Source organism: Pyxicephalus adspersus, chromosome 3 (genome assembly GCF_032062135.1).
Source record: "Pyxicephalus adspersus chromosome 3, UCB_Pads_2.0, whole genome shotgun sequence".
Classification (NCBI taxonomy): Eukaryota; Metazoa; Chordata; class Amphibia; order Anura; family Pyxicephalidae; genus Pyxicephalus; species Pyxicephalus adspersus.
Window position 1 is genome coordinate 48,795,803 of NC_092860.1, and position 20,407 is coordinate 48,816,209.

Here is a 20,407-nt window from a genome sequence, read left to right on the forward strand (position 1 = left end):
TAACTGCACTTTCAGAATCAGCATACCTAATTAGTGTAAAAGGGCTTAAAAATTGAAGTCAACAAAAAATGTGTTCAGAATTGTTCCCCAGTGTTATGTGACTGCTACTTACTTACACTGCAATAACTGGGTTTACAAATTAGATTTCATATTTTTTGTGGCTAATAATAAATATATTTTAATTTTTTTAATGCCCACAGTTATGCTTTAAAACAAACTTCTAAAAGGAATGGTCAAGAGCAAGTTTCATATTCCTTCATTTTGAGTAGTTACCCCCACCCCACTGTATCCAATTAGAGGCACATGCACTGCACACATGCCTCATATCTAAGCGTTAACTTATTTCAAAGTGTCTTTCAAGCAAGCTACTAATGGAATACGTCTGTGTCTCCAAATACCAGCAATTTTCTCTGCTTGTTTCAGTGATAACTGGAATTACTTGCTTTTTTTTCTTTTTTTAGATTTGTGTAACACAAATGCAAAAAAAGAATTTGTTTTACATTAAAATCAAACTATCCAATGGTAATATTGTTTGTAAATGACAAAAGCCATAAATTACCTAGATGTGCTGGATAATCAGGTACCTAAAATCAGATATTAAGCAGTCCAGCCAAATCTTATTGTTTTCTGGAATGCCAGCCTCCAAATAAACATAGAAGTGTTTGCATTGCAAAATCTACTTTGTGTGACTTTGTAGGAGGTGTTGGCGGAGAGATAACGTGTTAGCATTACTCATACAACTTATAGTAAACAGAAACATATACATCGGAGCTGAGGTCTCTTTAGTTTTGTCTTTGCTAAATACAATGTATTACAGAAAGTACAATAGTGTATGTGGAGCGTATAATTGTTTACACTTATAATGTTAGTCTGCTATAAGTGGCATATCTGTACTCCTTGGTCCTCCTGTATCCTGGATATTATTTATACCTGGACATATGATCAGTTCAGAAGAAAGCAAAACACAACCTCAGAACCAACATTTTTTTAACATAGGGTATAGCCGAACAAATGCTTACTATCTTTGGTCTGCACACTACAGTGCACATTTTTAATAGGTTCTCAAATAAAAAAGGGCGCTTAATACCATGTAGTGTATCAGCTGCTATTATGCAAACAAATGTAACCAGCATAACCCTTTATTATATATATTCCCAAAAGCAGAAAGAGGACCCAGTATCCTATATCAAGTGGGAGCAGTGTACCTTGAGTTTTCAGGGGTTCAGAAAGTCTGAGGCTATTTAGGGTAGCCTGGGCAAAAAACACTTGAGGAAAACTATTTTTTTTTGAACACCCACATTTACACTTGATGCAGAGTATTGAGCACTCCTGTTCTGCTTATAGGCTTAAATATTTGTTAAGCTGTGGGTGTCATGCAATGCTTTATGTGCAGATCGTATTCAGGTACTGGCTATATTTTCTGTTATGAACAATTTATAATATTATTATTATTATTATTATTAATAATAATAATAATAATAAACAGGATTTATATATCGCCAACATACCACACAGCGCTGTATATTAAATAGGGGTTGCAAATGACAGACAAATACAGACAGTGACACTGGAGGAGAGGACCCTGCCCTGAAGAGCTTACAATCTAGGAGGTGGGGGGGAGTAATACCCAATAGGACGGGAGATATGTAGTGAGAGTTTCAAAAGACAGAAGAAGATGGATAGGCAAGTTTGAAAAAATGGGTTTTGAGTGCTCTTTTAAATGAGCAGAAAGAAAGAGCAAGCCGAATAGGACGAGGAAGACCATTCCAGAGAGTTGGGGCAGCTCTAGAAAAGTCTTGGAGCTGTGCGTGTGATGAGGTTATGAGTGTGTATATATATGATACCTCTATATGGTATAAGATATAGATACTCTAGGAAGAATTATTGCTATATATTCTAAATATATGCATACATTTACAATATTTGGTGTATGAAGTAACTACCATACATTGGCATATAATAAATCCTAGACAATGGCATCTTGTGTGTTTTTGTATTACTAGATTCAGAACGTAATATTTTCCCTAGGCTTTAAAGGAAATAGAGAAGGTCAATATGAAGCTGGGACCAAGCATCCCATTTTCACACCAAACTCTTCTTCCATTTATGAACAGCATGTAACTGATCGAGGACCTACAGGGAATTATGGTTCTATCATCTACAATGATCTCATCCTAAATAGCGTGCCTTTTTTACTCTGAACAATACTCATCCAATTTTTTTTTTTAATTACCGATCATGTGTTTTGCTCCGAGTGAATATCTTATTCTTAAGAACATATTGTAAAGCTTTACAACATATTTAAATCATTTCTATGCTCTCTGCTATTAAAGCCTGAAAACTAAATCAATGTGGCCAGTTTTCATAAGTAGTATACTTTAAATCATTAATCCGATTAAAAGTTTTTTTTACTTATTTTACTGAATCAAAAGATTGTTTTAAAGCAAACATTTAAAACAACAATAGTTTTGGGAATGGCACCAACTAAATCCCCCTTGTGCGGTAAGTGGGTAAATCCCCGTATTTTTTTTTTCACACCATCAAACAAAAACTTAAAAATAAGAATCCTTTTTAGGTAAATTTAGCTGATGTAAGATATCAGTAACAACTTTTTATAACTTTGTAAATAATAAATCACCTGTTTGATACAATAGTAACAAAAAGCAGCAAAGCAATCCAAACATATATCCTTCCTAGCTCCATAATCACAATAGAAATATTTGCTGTGCTTCCTCTCCTCCACCCCCTTTTTCCTCCATGATGTATATTTCAGGCAGTGTTGTCCTGAGTGACATTCTAAAGTTCTAACATCTGTTCAAGCTGCCCAAAAATCCCCATTACTGACTAATGAAGAAGTAAGGTAGAAGGCAGACCAACGCTGTCAGACAACAGGGCTGTGTATGTAAAGAAGAGGCCTGGATTTCCTTTCCCTTCCCCGCCCTCACACACACACTTTTTTTTTTACTAGTGTTAGAAGGGTCTCATTGTACAAACTGACTAGAAGTCAGAGCTGCCCTCTGTGCAAATCCCAGCCCCCATTCCTGTGACATCATTCCTTGCAAGAAAGCAGGGATGGAATTTTGAGTTGGGAAGAGAGAGAAGGAAGGATTGGGACAGCTCAGATATTGGATTCAGGACAAAGAGTGGGGTAAGCTTTATTTCTATGTCATTAGCTCTGCTTTCTCTCCTGTGCCAACTTGCTTCCTGTCTAAAGGGCTGATGTAAACTTGTTTTATAGCCCCAGTGTCTATAGAAAGACCTCGGCACGTGTATAACAATCAAGGATGTGCCTTTGTTACCTTGAAATGAGACCATTCATTTAAAATTCCAAGCAGGACTTTCTATATGTCTTATTGTATTTGGAGGTCTTTCTCTTTTCGCTTTTGCAGCCTTTGCCATTTTTGGTAAGAATACAGCATATCGGTATTTTTATTGGCTTGTGCTTGCTTTCTTTTAGTACCAAATTTAAACCAAAGTACTTGAGAAGCTTTCAAGGAAAGGATTTAGCAGTCAGTGATGCTCGTCAGTGTTTAGTAGTAGCCACAAGCAGTTTCTGTTTATCGCCAATGTTCTGATCAGTTTCCAGAGACAGAAAGTGAAAATGAGTGCAGTGGGGTTATACGGTTCTATCCTGTTATTCAGAACTAGCAGCAGTCAGTAGCAGCATCATAGAGAGCAGCAGCTGGCCTGGATCTCTGGAGGACACTTATAGATGGGACCAGACCCTTTACGAAAAATGGAAAGTTTAAAGCAGAAGAAAGCAAAAAACCAAAAAAAAAGACTCCTTTAATCCAGCAGATCCCTTAATGGCGCTGGTCATGCTGGGGTTCCTCCTCACCCCGGCGCAGTGAAAGTGCCAGGCGCTGCCATCTTTCACCTTCTCTTACGGGCTTCTTGCTCTGTCCCCAAATCTCGCACTGTGCAGGTTCGAGATCGGGAGATAAAGTGCGGTGAGGGGGGGGAAGAGAGCCTCTTGGAGGAAAAGGTGCCCCCTTCTGTGCATGCCCAAAATTGGAGCATGCGCAAAAGGAGCAGCCAGAGCATTCTGGGATCCATGACATAGGTATGCCGGGAGGCTTTGCGCTACCATTAAGTTTCGGTCGCCGCGGTGATCAAAACTTAAAAGCATGTTACACTTAAAAAAATAAAAAAACACCAACATTTTTACTTCATAATGACGGGTTGTCTATCCTATGTAAAGTAAAAATGTTGAGTTTAGGTACGCTAGGTACGCTTGAAATTAACTTTTGGTATCAGTAGATTTTATTGTACAGCAAAAAATGTCCGAATTTGCTAACCTTTTTTTGACTAGGAGTTAAATTACTTTTTAGATTTTGGTTTATGTCTGTTAGCACTTTAAAGAGATTTTACCCTTTTTCCTGTTCATGTATAAGAAGCGGGGTGGGGGGGGGTTCCGTTTTTTTCAGCACAAGTATGCATGAGCACCAATAAAAGCCTTGTTGGAAGTTCTAATCCAGCTAACTCTAGTGCAAATATGTTTTTTTGTTTGTGGTCCTATGAGATTTACATCACCTGTCTGAACAGGAAATGAGAGATAATCCCCCCATTGGGACAGTAGTAGGAGATCACTACTGGTAAAGTTTTATGTTATTGTTGGCCATTTTATCATTATATATCATGTTTAATATCTTCTACAACCCCTTCTTGGACCTAAAGGGTGTTCTTTTTGTAAGTTCACTGGGGACCTTTACATGCACATTTTGTGGGGGGGCTTTTTATGTGATTATGGTATGTGAACATGTTTTCATAAAATGACTTTGATCTTTTGATCTCTTGTATACATTAAGCCAGTTTGAACTTCTGTTTGCTTCCCCCCCCTTTTTTGTTGGCTATTATGTCAGTAGTGAGTGGCTTACACTACATGGACTCCCAAATGGACAATTAGTAAATAATAAGGGTCCTAGCTTGAAAGTTGTCATGTGTTCCACTTTCTGGAAAAGTCACCTATTATACAATTTGTCACACACCCTACATGTCCCATCCAGCCAGGGGGCAGCAAGCACAGCAGAATAGTAGATTACCTCACCCTTTTTTGTCCTATCAGTTGGCAAATATTGGACTTGTGAACTTTTTACTATTTTGTCGTTTCGTAGCTTTTATTTAGATTTGTAGGTGTTTTGTGGTGAAACTACATAAGTACAAATCCATTTATAGTGATGGCTGTATTAATATAATGACTAAGCACATCTAATCAAAGCCATCTATCTGTAGTCATATTTCCTGAAATGGCTCTAATCTAGAAATCCAATCTTTTTAAATTTGAAACAAAAATCTTTAGATGCCAAAACTGTATAAATTTAAACTCCCCAAGGAGGTTAGTATTTCCCTTAATTTATACCAGTCTACATTCCCTGTTCTGCACACAGTCTGGCTTTCATTGCTCATTAAAAACCAATTAGGAGTACACTGAACTGGTATGTATTCCCAAGCCAAACAATGCTAATAGGTCTTTAACAGCTAGATTGTGCAGGAATGTATAATATATGGATGCTGCACATAGACGTCTGCAATACACATAGTGCTAGCTTCATCTGTATCCACTTCATTCAAAACAATGTAACCCTTCAAAGTCTGGGACCACCAGGGTCACTTTAAGAAATCAACATTTCTCTCAAGTTAGACTTTATTGGACAGAGTTTGTGTAATCTCTATTTCGCTTACTAATAATAGGTACTTTCTGTAAGGAATGTCCTGTGACAGACTGAGGACCCACCCAAGTGATTACATACACAGATGTCACAGAAATTCAGGAAGTTATATTAACCCCTGACATTCCACCAGCAGTACATCTACAACCTGGAGAGTAGCAGTGTAACTTTACTTACACCTACAAAAAAAGTCATCTGTGTGCCTTCACGTGAATCAAAAATCTGATTTGAACCTCTTTTCTAGGACAGCCAAACACAAAGATCTTCACGATTGCCTAGTGCCCCTGAAATCCATGCTGGCAGTCATTAGCAGTAATGTCATCTCCTGTCCAACCAAAATAATCAAGGAGGTAGATAGTAGGGGGCACTGCTGATGGCAGGACCAGACCCTCCCTTGCCGGCAGATCTCCTGCCACCGGTTACCAGAAGCTCCACTTCCTGTCTCCTTCCTAGCATTATTTATTTAATGTACAGCGCTGCGTAATATGTTGGCGCTATATAAATCCTGTTTAATAATAAAATTAATTTGGATAGGAAAGAGATAACTATTGCTTTCAACTACTAGCATAGATTGGAGGGTCACAAATCAGTGGCCAGAACTCTATTTCTAGACATCCTAGGTATGGGGTGCAGTTTAGTTTTTAGATGCACTTTTGAGAAGAGAGAACATTACTTTTGTGTGTGAGTACAGTAAACCTTAAAAGAAACTTGTAAGCGGCTGTTAATGGCATTTTACAAATGCTAGTGTAATGGCTGTCAAGTTGACCCTGTAGATCCAATATAGTAAATCTCTAACCTAAAACAAGAATAGAGATGATTTGCATTTACATATTTGTGTCCGGCCAATGAATTGATTTACGCGAGCATTTGCAAAATGGTCAGGTAACTAGAATTTTCAGGTATAGGTCAATATTGGCAGCCTCCATGGTTCCCCCAGGCATTGGAGGCCAGTAGACAGACACCCCAAGCCGCTCCCATAGCTTGTGGAATTCGGGGTTGTGGATACCATCCCACAGATCCAAATTTAAGTCAAGGCCAAAGCTGTGCTTGGTCTTCAAAGTTCCCAGGTGCCCCTATTTGTTCACATTCAAATATCTATTTATTCACAGTAAAGATACTTTCAGGCACCTTGTGGTGACTGCTGGCAGGGAATACTGGTTTCTACATGCTTATTATATACCTTTAAAGCTGTATTTTCCTGGTAGTCCAGTTATTATAGCATTTTATTCTTGCCACATAATCTTCAGTGACTTCAGTAATACATTTTATTTGCCAGGCTAGAGGGAAATTGCTTGTTAGATTCCCTGACAGAAATTCCCTTAGGAATAATAAAAAAAAAAAAAATTAATGATCTTCTTTTTTTCACTGTATTCTCAGAGGTATGGTGACAACTGGATATTGCTTTATTTTAGCATCATGTCAATGCTCTGTATAAAGACATGGTCTGCCATATACTGAGTTTAAGTCAGGTAGGATTTATGCGCTGCAAAATGGGATGGACCAATACAAACAGATATGTTATTCGTCAGTTCCATTTAATTGTTTTACAAACAATTGGTAAAATCAGTAGAAATTTAAAGCAAAGCCTTGCCTCCTAAATGAGCAGCACCTCCCTCCGCTAATGCTCTGCAGAATGCTACTGCATTAATAAAAGTGACTTTCTATTAGGAAAATCACTCAATCATTTTGACAATCTATTGGAATCCCTGATTGAGAACAATCCTTACCATCTAAAATTCATAATGTTCGTTGCAAGATCCCCTGAAGAAGCTGTTAGGCGAAACACGTTGGGAACGGTACTAGACTAGCGATTTATTTTTACTTAATCAGAGAAATCCTTGTCTAGTGAAAAGGTTTCTGCATCCCAGTGACCTTTATTTGTATGTCATATAAACTATTGTTATATATATATATATATATATATATATATATATATATATATAATGTCAAATGTAATCTATGATAATTAAACAAAGGTTTATGTGCCAAAAAAAAAACAACCTTCCCCCTATTCTTTTTATATATAAGCCAGTTCTCCACAATCTATCCTATAGTGCTGACTCTTTCTTCCTATAATCAATAAAAAACCTGACCTTGGTTCTAACCATCCACAGCTCGATCTGATATAATAGGTTTGTCAGGGGAATTGTATCTTTTGACTTTCACTGAAGAAAGATAGCATTTCTTTCTCGTTTGTAAAAGCTTTATAAGTTGAAAGCCATTTGCCCCAATGTGCTGCTTTGCCAAGCAATCGTTGAAGAGATGACTAAAATCGTTATGTTTCCTACATATAGGGGATGGAGTTTAGCTAGCATGCAGCTCTTTCTGTAAAGAAGGCAGTGTCACACAAATGTCTAACAAAAAGTGTCATTGAATAAACCAACCACTTTTATACAAGAAGATGTCTGTGAATATTTTAATATAAAATGAAGCAAATGCTTTGCTTTAAGTAGAACCCCAGCCAACAGTTGGGAAATACTGGTTACTCTGTAAATTGTACTTCTTGTCTCTTCTCCCCTGTTGGGATACAAGCATGCCTAATAAATGCTTTTTCTTTGTTGACAATCATTCCATGACAGTACATTGCATGGCAGTACATTAGTGGTTTTAACTCTATATATTAACATCAAAACTAAGTGCAGCTAATTTTAGCTTGAGTACTAAAAATAAATCTATTAGGCACAGCTTTCACAAATAACTTTAAATTACACATAACAGACAATTTCTTTAATGTATTTCTGTAGTGAAGAGTCTCCTGTAAATTGCAGTTATTAGACACCAGATCTTCTGTATGCATACACCACAACTAAAGATTCACTCATTACCCACTGAGTCAGCTAATACTGTCTTCTATTCAGGGAACAAAGCATTTTGCAATGGCACAAGGTGGAAAATAAAAGTAGTAATAAAACATTAAATACATTGTGATGTGTGGCATTTAAAAACATTCAATCCATGTATGGATGTTTATGTAAGGATCGGAGAATAGAAAGAAATGATATTTGCTATGCAAAACAACCATAGTGACTTTACTGACCTTAAGTGTGATGTAAGCCTAAAGTAATTTGTCAGTTCTCTGGATTGGCTGCATAAGAAGATGCACCACCTACCGTCAAATATCTTCTTAGGTACCATCATCAGTTTTGCAGGATGGGTCACCCCTTCCCATGTCTTGCACTGTGCTCTGAGCTATTACTGCAGTAAATGGTATTACCGGCCAATAGGAAACTGCTGGAGGAGGGAAGTGGAGTGTGTCAGTGCTTGAAACTTTTCTCCATCCAAAAGGATTTACCCACCACTTCATACTGTTATAACCACTACAATAAAACTATGCATTTGGTAGAATAAGATAGCTATTTACTTCCAAGTCCAAGGTTGAATGGGGCTTGACAGAGGACATCCAACACTTGCTAAGTTAAAATGCCTGAAACTGTGGTCCCTATTCTATTTAGTGACCCTCGGTAACATAGTTTTTTGCTTCCAAGCAGTGAGTTCTATAAAATAGAAGATCTCTTAGAGTAGTCATGTGATCTGATCTGTAATTTTACATGGCTAAATATAACAAATGCATAGCAGTCACTAGGTTGGCTATCAGCAGCTTGAATCCTTTCAATTTGGAAACGCTCCCCCACTGCACTCTGTTAGAAGACTTCTTTCCTGACCCTAAAGAGAAAATCTTCTGATACCGATACTGAGGACATAAAAGTTGACTCCAGTGCCAAACAACTAAATTAACCATATGTTTAACAATAAGTATCAAAAGCAAATAAAGCTGGTAATTTTCATATTTCACCTGAAGCCCATTCACTTAAGGCACTATATAGGAATTCTGTCTTTAAAGCTTGAAAAGCAGTTCCAGCTTTAGATTTATTTGAATGAACTGTGAGACAAAACAAAAATAAACTATTTGATGTGACGTCCAATACCACACTTGTATGCCAGGTCATATTTTACTGCCTAGGGACAAGCAAGGCATGTAAGGAATTTACCAACATCCTGCTTTACCAGTGTTTACATGAGAGCCATCAGTCCCATAACCGTTACAATAGACATTTTCCGGAGCCTGCCTATGTTTTTCTTGTCAAAGGCAAGAAGTAATATTTATCAAGCAGAGACTGTTTTATGAGTGAGCAGTTTATGAATTGTGCTTTCACAGGTGCACAGATTGGGAACATGTCCCAGAAACCATAAATCTTTGCTAGAATTATTTGTCCCATGACAGGATGTTTTATAAATAGTTGGATAAAAGGATACAAGAACAGGTAGTATATGTATTGTGCCATAACACACACAGAAATCATACATGCTGTATGTTATAACACTTTCATCTCTTTTACCCGAACAAATTTGCAATTGTTGGGCGACTGACCGATTGCACTACCATGGCCAGCTTAGTTGACCACTTTAGTCTCTAGAAAAAGCATTCATATAATTATGTATTATATTAACATGTTCATTACTCTTTCATATTTTAACAAGTGTAATATTAAGCTATTTATTAAGGGTTAAACATCTATGTATAACCCCTTTTTATTCTAGATCTTTGTCTTTGTTTTTCCAGTTTATTAAAAAGAATTTTGCAAATCTTTGTAGATTTTTTTTTTTTTTGCTGTAAAAATAAATTGTACAATGAATTGAAACATTATGCATGTTTAGTACAGCACGATTTTCTCAAATATAATCTTGCCTGTCCATTTTCAATTGTCTAATGTCAGCAGTTCAGTTGCAGTGCAACAGGTGTATTTACCTGTATTTTCAGAAAGTATAATATATTTTAAAAACATTTTTATAAAAACTTTATACTAATTTTCCACCAGCAGTTAACTGTTAAATTCCTATAATTATGCTGAAAAGCATCTGGTCAACAGGTACTGAAAGATGACTTACAGATGAAACAACAGCTACAGATTCCTTTCCTCTATACAAGACTATTTGCAATCATGTAACACTGCAGATCTGCAGAATTCTATGTGTTTATTCAAGTTTTCATAATAAGATGTATGCCAGATGTGGCCTTTAAAATACGCTGATAACATATGTTATTTCCTTTTTTTTTTTATAGAAACCGCCGATTTTAGAGGATGATATTAAGTTAAAGAGGGACAAGGATCAGCTTAGTGCCAACCATTCAAACCCTATAGATATCATCTTGAGAAGCAACGAAATCATGGATTTGGAGGTGTCAGAGCCTAAGGGAGTGACTGTAGTCAGTCCTGATGTTGTAGTTGACAATCAAAGTAACCTTCTCCCTACTGCAGGAAGTCACAATGGACTAAAGGATAGACATGAATCACTAGACAGTGATGTTGCTAAGGAAATTCAATACTTAGATGAGGTGCTAGAAGCAAACTGTTGTGACACTTCCGCTGATAATCCCTTTAATGGATCTACTTCCCCAGAACCAGCTGCTACTATAACTGTTGATGGCTCAGGTCCTTTTGTTAATGTTACCAATGACTATTGCACTCCGGAATTGGATATTATAGCAGTGGATCGTAAGCCTCTTCCAGTAGTGGAAATTGAAAAGTCCACAGAAAGCGTGGAATCAATTAAAATCAATGGACATTCTAGAGAGGAGTTGAAAGATGATCACACTGATGTGTTTACATACCCTACCAGCCCAAATTCCTCAAATAGTTCAAGGAGGTCTTCAAAAGATGGTGAGAATATTCCCAAAGTCATTAAAAAAGAAGCAAAGTTCGAACTTCGTGCATTCCATGAGGAAAAAAAGCCATCAAAACTGTTTGATGATTTAAATGAAAAGGACCAGATAAGAGTAAGGAAAGTCAGACCTTCCGAGGAAGTAATGGAACTAGAAAAGGAGAGGATTGAGCTCATCAAAAGCCAAGCTGTGAAAAAGAACCCAAGCATTGCGACTAAGTGGTGGAACCCACCTCAAGAAAGACCAATAGAGGAGCAGCTTGATTCCGAGCACCTGGAGTCCCATCTGAGATATAAGGAGCGAAAACAAAAACAGCAGAAATCTGTATATTCACCTCCCATTAAAAGTGCTCCTGTGTCACATGTACCTTCAGAAACACCTACTGTGAATAAGGAAGACATTGTTACTGAACAAATCGATTTTTCAGCTGCAAGAAAACAGTTTTTAAACATGGAAAGTACAAGCCAGTCCAGCTTCAGAGTCCCACCCAAGAGATCGGTTGCTCCCAACCTTTTTACTGTTAAACCTTTCTATAAAGTAAGCCATGATAACAAACCTCAGTCATCTGTCACAGTAACGAATCCATTTAATGAGTACGTTGAGACAGTCAAACCTAATGACGTGTCACTAGTCAAAGCAGAAAATGTTCCTTGTTCTTCTGAAGACCAGCAATGGACACATCAGACATCATCAACAGAAGACGCTGTCAAGACCTTGACAGAAGACAGTGAATTTGTCAGTGCTTCTGCAAAACTAACAGTTGTGAAAGATGATGATGCTGACATTTCAGACCGTTTTAATAAATCTGTTAATGTGTCTTTACCTGAGGAGCTGGACTCTGGTTTAGATGATTTATCTGTAAAATCTCAGGACACCACAGTTATGGAAACACTTTCAAATGATTTCAGTATGGACAATATCAGTGACAGTGGTGCATCAAATGAAACTATTAATACCCTACACGAACATTCACTTGGGGAGTTCTCACAGCCACAAACACCTTTACATGAGAATGATTACACAGTAGAGGGGGTGTCCAAATCCTTTAGTGATCAAGGGTTTTATTCACCATCTTCTATGCTGCATGACTCTATTGCTTCTGAGGATCCAATAGAATATCAGGCTGGTGTTTTGGTACAAAATGTAATTCAACAAGCTCTTGCTGAAAAAGCTGGAATAAGAGACTACAGTATGCAAGAGCCCAGCACAGTAGCAGAGCCCAGTGATGAAAGGGATTACTTAAATGAACAGAAGGTGATTGTAAGTGATGACCCAAGGCCAAATACTCCAGATAGTCAAGTTGAAACATTTGAGCCACCCCAAGTTTCTTCACCAGTGCAAGAAACAAGAGGTGTAACAGTGACACCAGAGGCTTCAGGGCAAAAGCCTCAAGCTAGGCAACATAGAGCCCCCGAACCTTTGTCCATAGTGACATCAGTAACCGAAGAAGATCCCATTGAAGAATCTAGGCAGGAGAGTTACTTTAGCAAGTATTCTCAAGCTGCTGAACTCAGAAGCACTGCTTCCATTCTGGCAACACATGAACCTGAGATAACCATTGGTCCCTTTAAACTAAGATCGAAAAAGCAGAGAACACTATCAATGATTGAAGAGGAAATCAGAGCTGCACAGGAAAGGGAGCAGGAGTTGAAGAAGCAGAGACAAAGGCAAAGTTTGCAAAGTCCAACAAGTCCCTCAAACAAGAATGTCCCTGTAATGCCAACAAGAACAGCCTCCTACAGAACAGCTCCGGGTAAGTCATTCTTGGATAAAAAACGTTTCAGCTTCTAGATTTTTTGGAGCTGCCTACAAATACTGCCCTCCTATTGTGACAAAGTGAGAAAAAGCTAAAATCTCAGGTTTTTATTCTGTATGGGACCCCACTGGGAATTACCCCACTTCCTGTCCCTATGAAACCAGAATTGAAATTGGGGAGGGGTGCTGTCATAAATGCAAGATTGCAAGAAAGTCAATAAACAGTAATTGCACAGCAATGGACAAAAGACCTGAGAATTTTATTAGGACATTATACTTTATTGTCACAATAAAGTATAGGTCTATTTTTATCTACTGTACTTGTGTGCTGGTGTTTGCAAATGGATAATTGGTCAGTCCTACCTGTTATAACTAACTACCTGTTATCAATTACTATGCCTTCATCTGCACGGTGTCTCTTTTGGGAGATGGCCATCTTGGTAGAGAACAGGGATTTGCTTCCCTGGTCCTGATTTAATAAAGTTCCCCAAGGCTTGAGGGAATACACTTTCATCAGTGAAGCTGGGTGATCCAACAAACCTGGAATGGTTCTGGTCCAGGATTTAAAACATTTTCTAACAAATATCTTTACTTTTTTTAAATCCATTTCAAGTTTGCTGGATTACCCAAAAATTCATGAAGACACTTTGACACTCATATGTGTAGGAATGATGAACAGACATGCATGCTTTATTGCTAATAATCATGGCAATCCAGTAAAATATATGCAGAAACTTCCATGAATAGTCTGTTGCATTGCATTTTCTTCTGTTCCTGGCTTCATGCCATCTGTTGGAAATTACAAGCCAATTAGCTCACTGGGAAAGAGTTCACTAAACAAATGTGTGTTATGTACATAAGTATTGTCTGCTAAATCTCTTTTCAATAGAGGCTTTTCTACAAAGCACTAGTGGATAAGCCCACATTGAATAGATGTCACAGGAAAAACAGCCATCAACAAAATGAGAGCTAGCGTTCTAATGCCAAGTCTATTTGCAATGAGTGTGGTATATCTGGGATTATTCATTCGTTTTAGGTGCTGCATGACTGCAATTAGTAACTTGGCCACAGTTATTATCTGCAAACAAATGATATGCAAAATATAATGCAGGAAAGACATAAGTGTTATAATGAAACCCAAATCTTTACACAGCTTTTTTTTCCATATTGGAACAATGAAGAAAATCTATATTTTCCCAAGGTTAGCTGTATTTGTAAATTGGTTTTACAGTATTAGAACTGTTTTGTTGTCTACCTGCCTGCTGGATAACTTTACCTCCCATTTTGCTTGGCAGCTGTCAAACAGGCAGTAAGCATTAGGAAAACACTCAGACACAGAGACAGCAATAGAAGGCTATCTTACATTTTAACTCTTCCCAACTTTGTCCCAAACAAAAAATCTGCAGGAATTCAGGTGGATAAGTAGTGCTATGAACAAGTATTTACTTATTCCTAACAATCAGTATGTGAAAGATAAAACTAGTCCTCCCAGATTTCTGTAGGAGATCAGAGCTGGTAACATTGAGGATTCATTTCTCCACTATGCCTGCAGCTACAGAGGTCATTGTGGAAAGTGATTCTTAAAATATGCAATAAAAGTGGTTTTCTCACCATTTCAGTGCTGTGTGCCCATTCAGCGGTCAGTGAGGACTTGTATTTCACAAATGCACTTGTTAGGATTTTAAAAATATTTAAATGTTCATAACCTGTTGCTCTATACATTTATTGTCATTTCCCCATAGACTTTGAACCACATTTATTAGGAAAAATTAGGAATTCCTCTTGCAATAAAAGACTTCCTCTTCCTCTCCTATGGGAATCATATTTGAGCTTCTCTGTTTTCAGGTGATAAAACTACCTGCAGAATTTTCACAATTTAAACAATTTTAGATGTATCAGATGTCTGCCCCTCCATTGCTCTCAATGGTTCCTCCAGCTGGTATCTTCCTCACTATTCTGGTAGAGACATAGGAGACAGAAGGAGGAATTAGAGGGTGCTAGGGCAATCATCCAACACTCTTAAAAGTGTTAAATGCTGAAAACTTTTCCTAAGGTTCAGCTAAGTTTACATTGTGTTCATTGGTTATCAAAGCTGTAAAACTGTAAACTTAATTGCATATCTTGTAAACCATTAATGTTTAAGGAGTATGCCAACCACAATAGGTTATATTATGTTCCACAAATGTTTTACATATAATATTAAGCATTTCATGCATTACATTTATTGATTAGTAAAATGTTGTGTGAAGGCTGTGTAAGTGTTAAATGAAAATACTGATTCATAGGTTCTTAGATATAAATCATCGCACTTGTGCCCATTAAAAAAACAGTAAGGGAAAGGCAATCTTGATTTTGTTGGCAAAGGCCTTCGTGTGGGCTAATGCAAAACAAAAGCCCTTAATAAGATTGGAGATTTCCATTTGAAATGGATATCCTCATAATTCCCTTTAACATATACAATTAATGTATTGGGTAGTTTCTGTACACTTTGGTGACTAGTAATCACCCCATGAACCTACAATATTTTAGATGTGCTGTTCTGTAAGGTTCCAGTAATCAGTATTGTGCAGGTATTATCACATAGAAACATGTGCATTGACCCTAGAAGCAGCTACACAGAACTGACACTGAGACAAACACAATATAGTTACATGTTGATTTGAAAACCATTTATATTGTATATGATTGAATAGGTGATTAGCTATTTAGTTGGTATTCGGTTACTATTTCTGACCTCACTTACTGGTATTGCAAATTGCCTGGCTGTCATTGACCCTAAACACAAATACAAAGTTTAGAAGTTCTTACCATTCTGCAACTTTGCTTTGTTTGTTTGAGGTCTGTGACTTGTATGGAAGCTAAACACAGCCAAGAAACTATTATATTTAGAAAGAATCCAAAAATGTCCAGCCCCATGCTTCTCTCTTGATAGGTATAAATTAAAACTTTAGAAGCCTCTCACTATACGTAAACGTTAAAAAATCACATCTTTTTATTTAGGTTAGTAACAGGAAGAGGTCAGAGTTGTGGTAATATATAATTTGTCTAACACATTAGTGTTACTACTTGTGAGGTCTTTAAATACCTGTAGGGTTTAGATGTGTCATATTTGTTCAGTGAACAATGGGGCTGATTAATAAATAATATATGTTTTCCACCCTGTCATTGAAGTTTTAATATTCACTCATGTTTTTTTTTTTTTAATCTTAGAATTTGATTGGGTGTTTAAAATGGGGACAAATAAAAAAAAAAAGTACATTGTAGCTTTTATATGACAATATCAATAGTGCACTTCTGTAATAGCAGAAGTGATAACTAGCACCCACAGACCCATATAATTTGTATGATATCCTATATTTATTAAAAAGATGTATGCTATACTCGCTGGCACACAGCAGTTTTTCAAATGTCAAGCCAAATTGAGAAAACAAACAAAAAAAAGAGTGCATGAATCTAATATTAAGTTAGATTTTTAGATTTATAGTGATCCGTGTCAACAGCTACATAGTATAAAAGATGATTGGATGTAATTAGGATGGATTGCTTAGGCGCTTGCAGTACAGATGCTGCTGAATTTAAAGTAAATTGTACAAAGTTTGTACAATCTGATTATATCTTGTGCTTCAGCTTTGGTTAGATTCATAACAGTTAAAAAAAACTGTACAATGGTATGTAAAAATAAAAATTTCTGTTATAATAAAATTAAAAAAAAATGATTGACTTCTTTTAAAGATTTGGTTAATTTTAGAGTGACACCTAGTGGTCATATATTATATAGCCATAAAATGAAAGTAAACCTGAAATGAGTAACTCTAGGAAAGTTAGGAAACATGGGTTTAAAAAGTTGCTTTAAAATATTCACGACAGAGAGACTGCATTCTTTTGCCAGATGTTGAACCACATTTACTTATAACAAGTAGCAGTAAGCCAAAGTCTAAAATGTGGAACTTTAAAATATTGTTTAATGTGATGACTAGTTTTTTATTTAGATTAATTATGGAGTTAAGTTTTAATAGAATTTGCTGTAGGTTAAAAATAAAGACATTGGATATAGCAAAGTCTGACCTAATTCAGTGTTGCTCTCACTGTTCATTACCTATTTAGAAGGCTAACACCATTGACCGATTAGGTCACCCATTGTTGTCTTAGTTTACAGCCATATTGCTGAGAATTTATGAACTGGAAATACTGATATAAAATTAATTACAGTTCTATTCAGGTTAAAAACAAAGCTTACAGACATTTGTGTGTTGTGTTATATTGGTCCAGTTGTGTTTTTTTATGTGATACATTGTGATTCATAAAATTCATGTGATACATTGTGCATACATATCTATGGTATAAAATAAAGGCTGTTAATACATAAACTAATACACATCAGGGCATGTGCCTAAACATAACAATGTAACCCCCCCCCCCCCCCTTCTCTTAATAAAATGTTTAATACATTTTCTAAAGGGAAAAAATCGATTGCACCATGAAGGCAGACCAAACAATTAACAAAATAAAGAAATAATTGATCCTTAAGGGATATCCAACTAAATGTAATCAAGTCTATCTATTCTATCTGATCTATTTCTTTATATTAAACATATGTTTTCAAGCAGAAGATCATGTGCATTAATCTTTGATCCATTAACCATTTTTCGTATTTTGACTGAATTAGGCAACCCAAAAATAGAGAGTAGTAGGCACATTACAATGGGGATATAATCATTCTATAACATGACTGTGACATAACCAAGAGTGTTAATGTTTATGTAGACAGAATACACTCGCGGCAGCAGGGAAGCTTTAACATATCTACAGAAATAATCATTACAGTTAAATGATTTTCCCCAGTGGTGCAGGTTATTTACTGTTCTACACTGCATGGCTTCTGTGATAATCTTGCATGGATACTGGTCATAAATTTCAGGTCCGAATTTATACATTTTTTCCCTCTAGGAAAATTGTCTTATTCCTGGCTAGGCATAGTACGACATTGTGGGCCTTAGATGATCTTGCCACACAGGCACGCCTAGGCTAATGAGGGAAGAGGGTGACACTTTGTTCTTTCTATATCAGTACGCCTTACATAAAAGAACATAGCAAACTTTTGTGATTGCAGTTTTGCTGTGGAATTTTGTGTAGTAAATCATTCAGTGGGGTGCATACTGCGGTTACCAGGTTTGAACCACTCCTTTCTGATGTTTCCAATAACATAAAAAACATTTTGATTCAAACCGAGCACAAATGTCATAAATATGCTACTCAGCTGGGAATGCAGGACTTAATCTGTAAGACATGTAAAGTTCAGTACCTCATAGTGACCAATATGAATTTTGTATATTGTCATGTTGGTCTTGGGCTTGTTATGGCAGCTGTATGCAATGCTAAATACATGACACTAAATATGACAAATTGGTGTTTTTAATGTTAATAAATTCTAATCTATTTAGGAAAAATTGAGAAAATTGAGAAAGTAAGGACATCATCTACATCAAAAGAAGACGTTTCCCCCACACAACCTGATGTCCTGCTAGAAGATCCTACTGGCTCCCAGCGCCCTAAAAACCTCATGCAAACCCTTATGGATGATTTTGAGACCCACAAAACCAAGAGGCGCGACCGAATGGATGACACTAGTGTAAGTTTATTGATAGACACTTTTAATGTTACAGCAGTTGATACCTGAATAAATCTAAATACATATAGAGTTGAAAAGAACAACAACGCATCAATTAACAGTTAGTATTTAGTATAATAACAGTACAAATGTAAGCAAATGTGACACAAGGCATTTCTGGATCCTAATCAAACGATAGCTCATGTGAGGTGCTCAGTTTAGAAAAGTAAATAGCATTGCATTGTTCTTATTATTGTGTAATATTTGCCTATCATTTTAATTCATTAAAGACAGTCAGATGATTTTACCCAACACATTTTATTGAAGTGCAAAATACATTTTTGCCGTGTGAAAGTCATCAATTAAAAGAGTAAGTGATATGCTTTATTGGCTAACTACATTTTTTAACGATGCAAGCTTTTTGGACAACCTAGCTCTCTTCCTACAATTAATTTACAAAAGAAAGTGTATAAAGCTTTAGGAGTCTGTAAATTTATTAGTCCATGACATCCGAAAGGTTGGGGACCACTGACCTAAAATCTCAAACCTAATCGATGCCCACATAATTTAAATATTTAAAATTATTTTTTTGTGCTAGGTCAGAGGTAGGCAAACTCTGCCCTTTAGGCCCAGATACAGCCTAGCCAGTATTCCAGTCCGGCCTAACGCCCCCCCCCCCCCCCATTTATTTATTGTTGGATCCGGCCTAATTAAATTGTCGAGTTATTGCGTGTTCCCACGGTATCAATAAATTCACGCAAATTAACCCCAATTACTTTGCCTAAAGAGCAGAAGCAACGCTCAGCTACCAGTCTCCGGAATGTTGATCTCGAATGTCGTGTCTTCAACCCTGAATGGACTGACGAAGTATGCTTTGCCCAACGCGGCAACAAAGCCCTGTGTTTAATGTGCAACAACACCAACAGTGGTCGAATCCCAAGGGGCATTTCGATGCCCACCACGCGCACACGTAGAGAGACTACACCCTTGCAAAATAAAAAATATCAGTCCTATGATTTTAACACATGGATTAAAAAGTGTACTAATCATGAGATAAAATGTATTTGCACTTTTTTAAATTGAATCTTGTGTAACTTTTCGGTGAACCTTAAATGAAAACATCTATAAATAGACCCCATAGTTGATATTTGTGGTTTAAAGAGAAGTAAACAAAGCGTAGATTGCCATTAAATAATGTACTGTACATTTTAACCTTTAAGAATAGCAGACTTTACCAGTGGCATGTATTCAAATCATTTTTGTTTTGTGGGAAAATAACCATCAACATGTCCTTTCATTCTTTAGAAATTATCTTAAGGAATTTAAGATGAAACTTTTACTGAACACCCTGCACAGGATACAAGGGCTTGACCTCCCTGCTAACAGATTGTCTTACATCTGATGTTCTAGGTTTACTGTTATCTGTCTCTATCTCTGTATAGTGCACTAACTTTCTTCTTTTCCTCTCTCTCACCAGTACACCAGTAAATTACTGTCTTACAGAGTTACTACTGAGGTACCTGAGAATCTCCACTACTGCATGCATATCATCTAATGCATGGATTCCTCCCACCTCTTGTATTGTCCCACCTTTGTGTCATTTCTTTAGTTAAAGGTTACATATGCCTGTACTATCTATCCCTTGCTAACATTATATACAACTTAGATATGAAGCCACTAGGTGCCTTAGGCTACAAACTGGTCAAGTCGTTT

General features: G+C 36.8%; 1 protein-coding gene across 4 annotated transcripts in view; it reads left to right on the forward strand.

Moving 5' to 3' along the window:
- Positions 1 to 20,407, forward strand: part of PALM2AKAP2 (PALM2 and AKAP2 fusion) — a 177,064-nt gene that overhangs the window by 150,312 nt on the left and 6,345 nt on the right. For 2 of the 4 annotated variants that reach the window (XM_072404493.1, XM_072404495.1), the window contains 3 exons: positions 10,732 to 13,084; positions 18,528 to 18,715; positions 20,172 to 20,210. In XM_072404493.1, coding sequence (XP_072260594.1) covers positions 10,732 to 13,084; positions 18,528 to 18,715; positions 20,172 to 20,210 — 2,580 coding nt within the window. Of the gene's footprint in view, positions 1 to 5,930; positions 5,948 to 10,731; positions 13,085 to 18,527; positions 18,716 to 20,171; positions 20,211 to 20,407 lie in introns of all 4 variants that reach the window. The other 2 variants (XM_072404496.1, XM_072404494.1) reach the window with 2 other exon arrangements.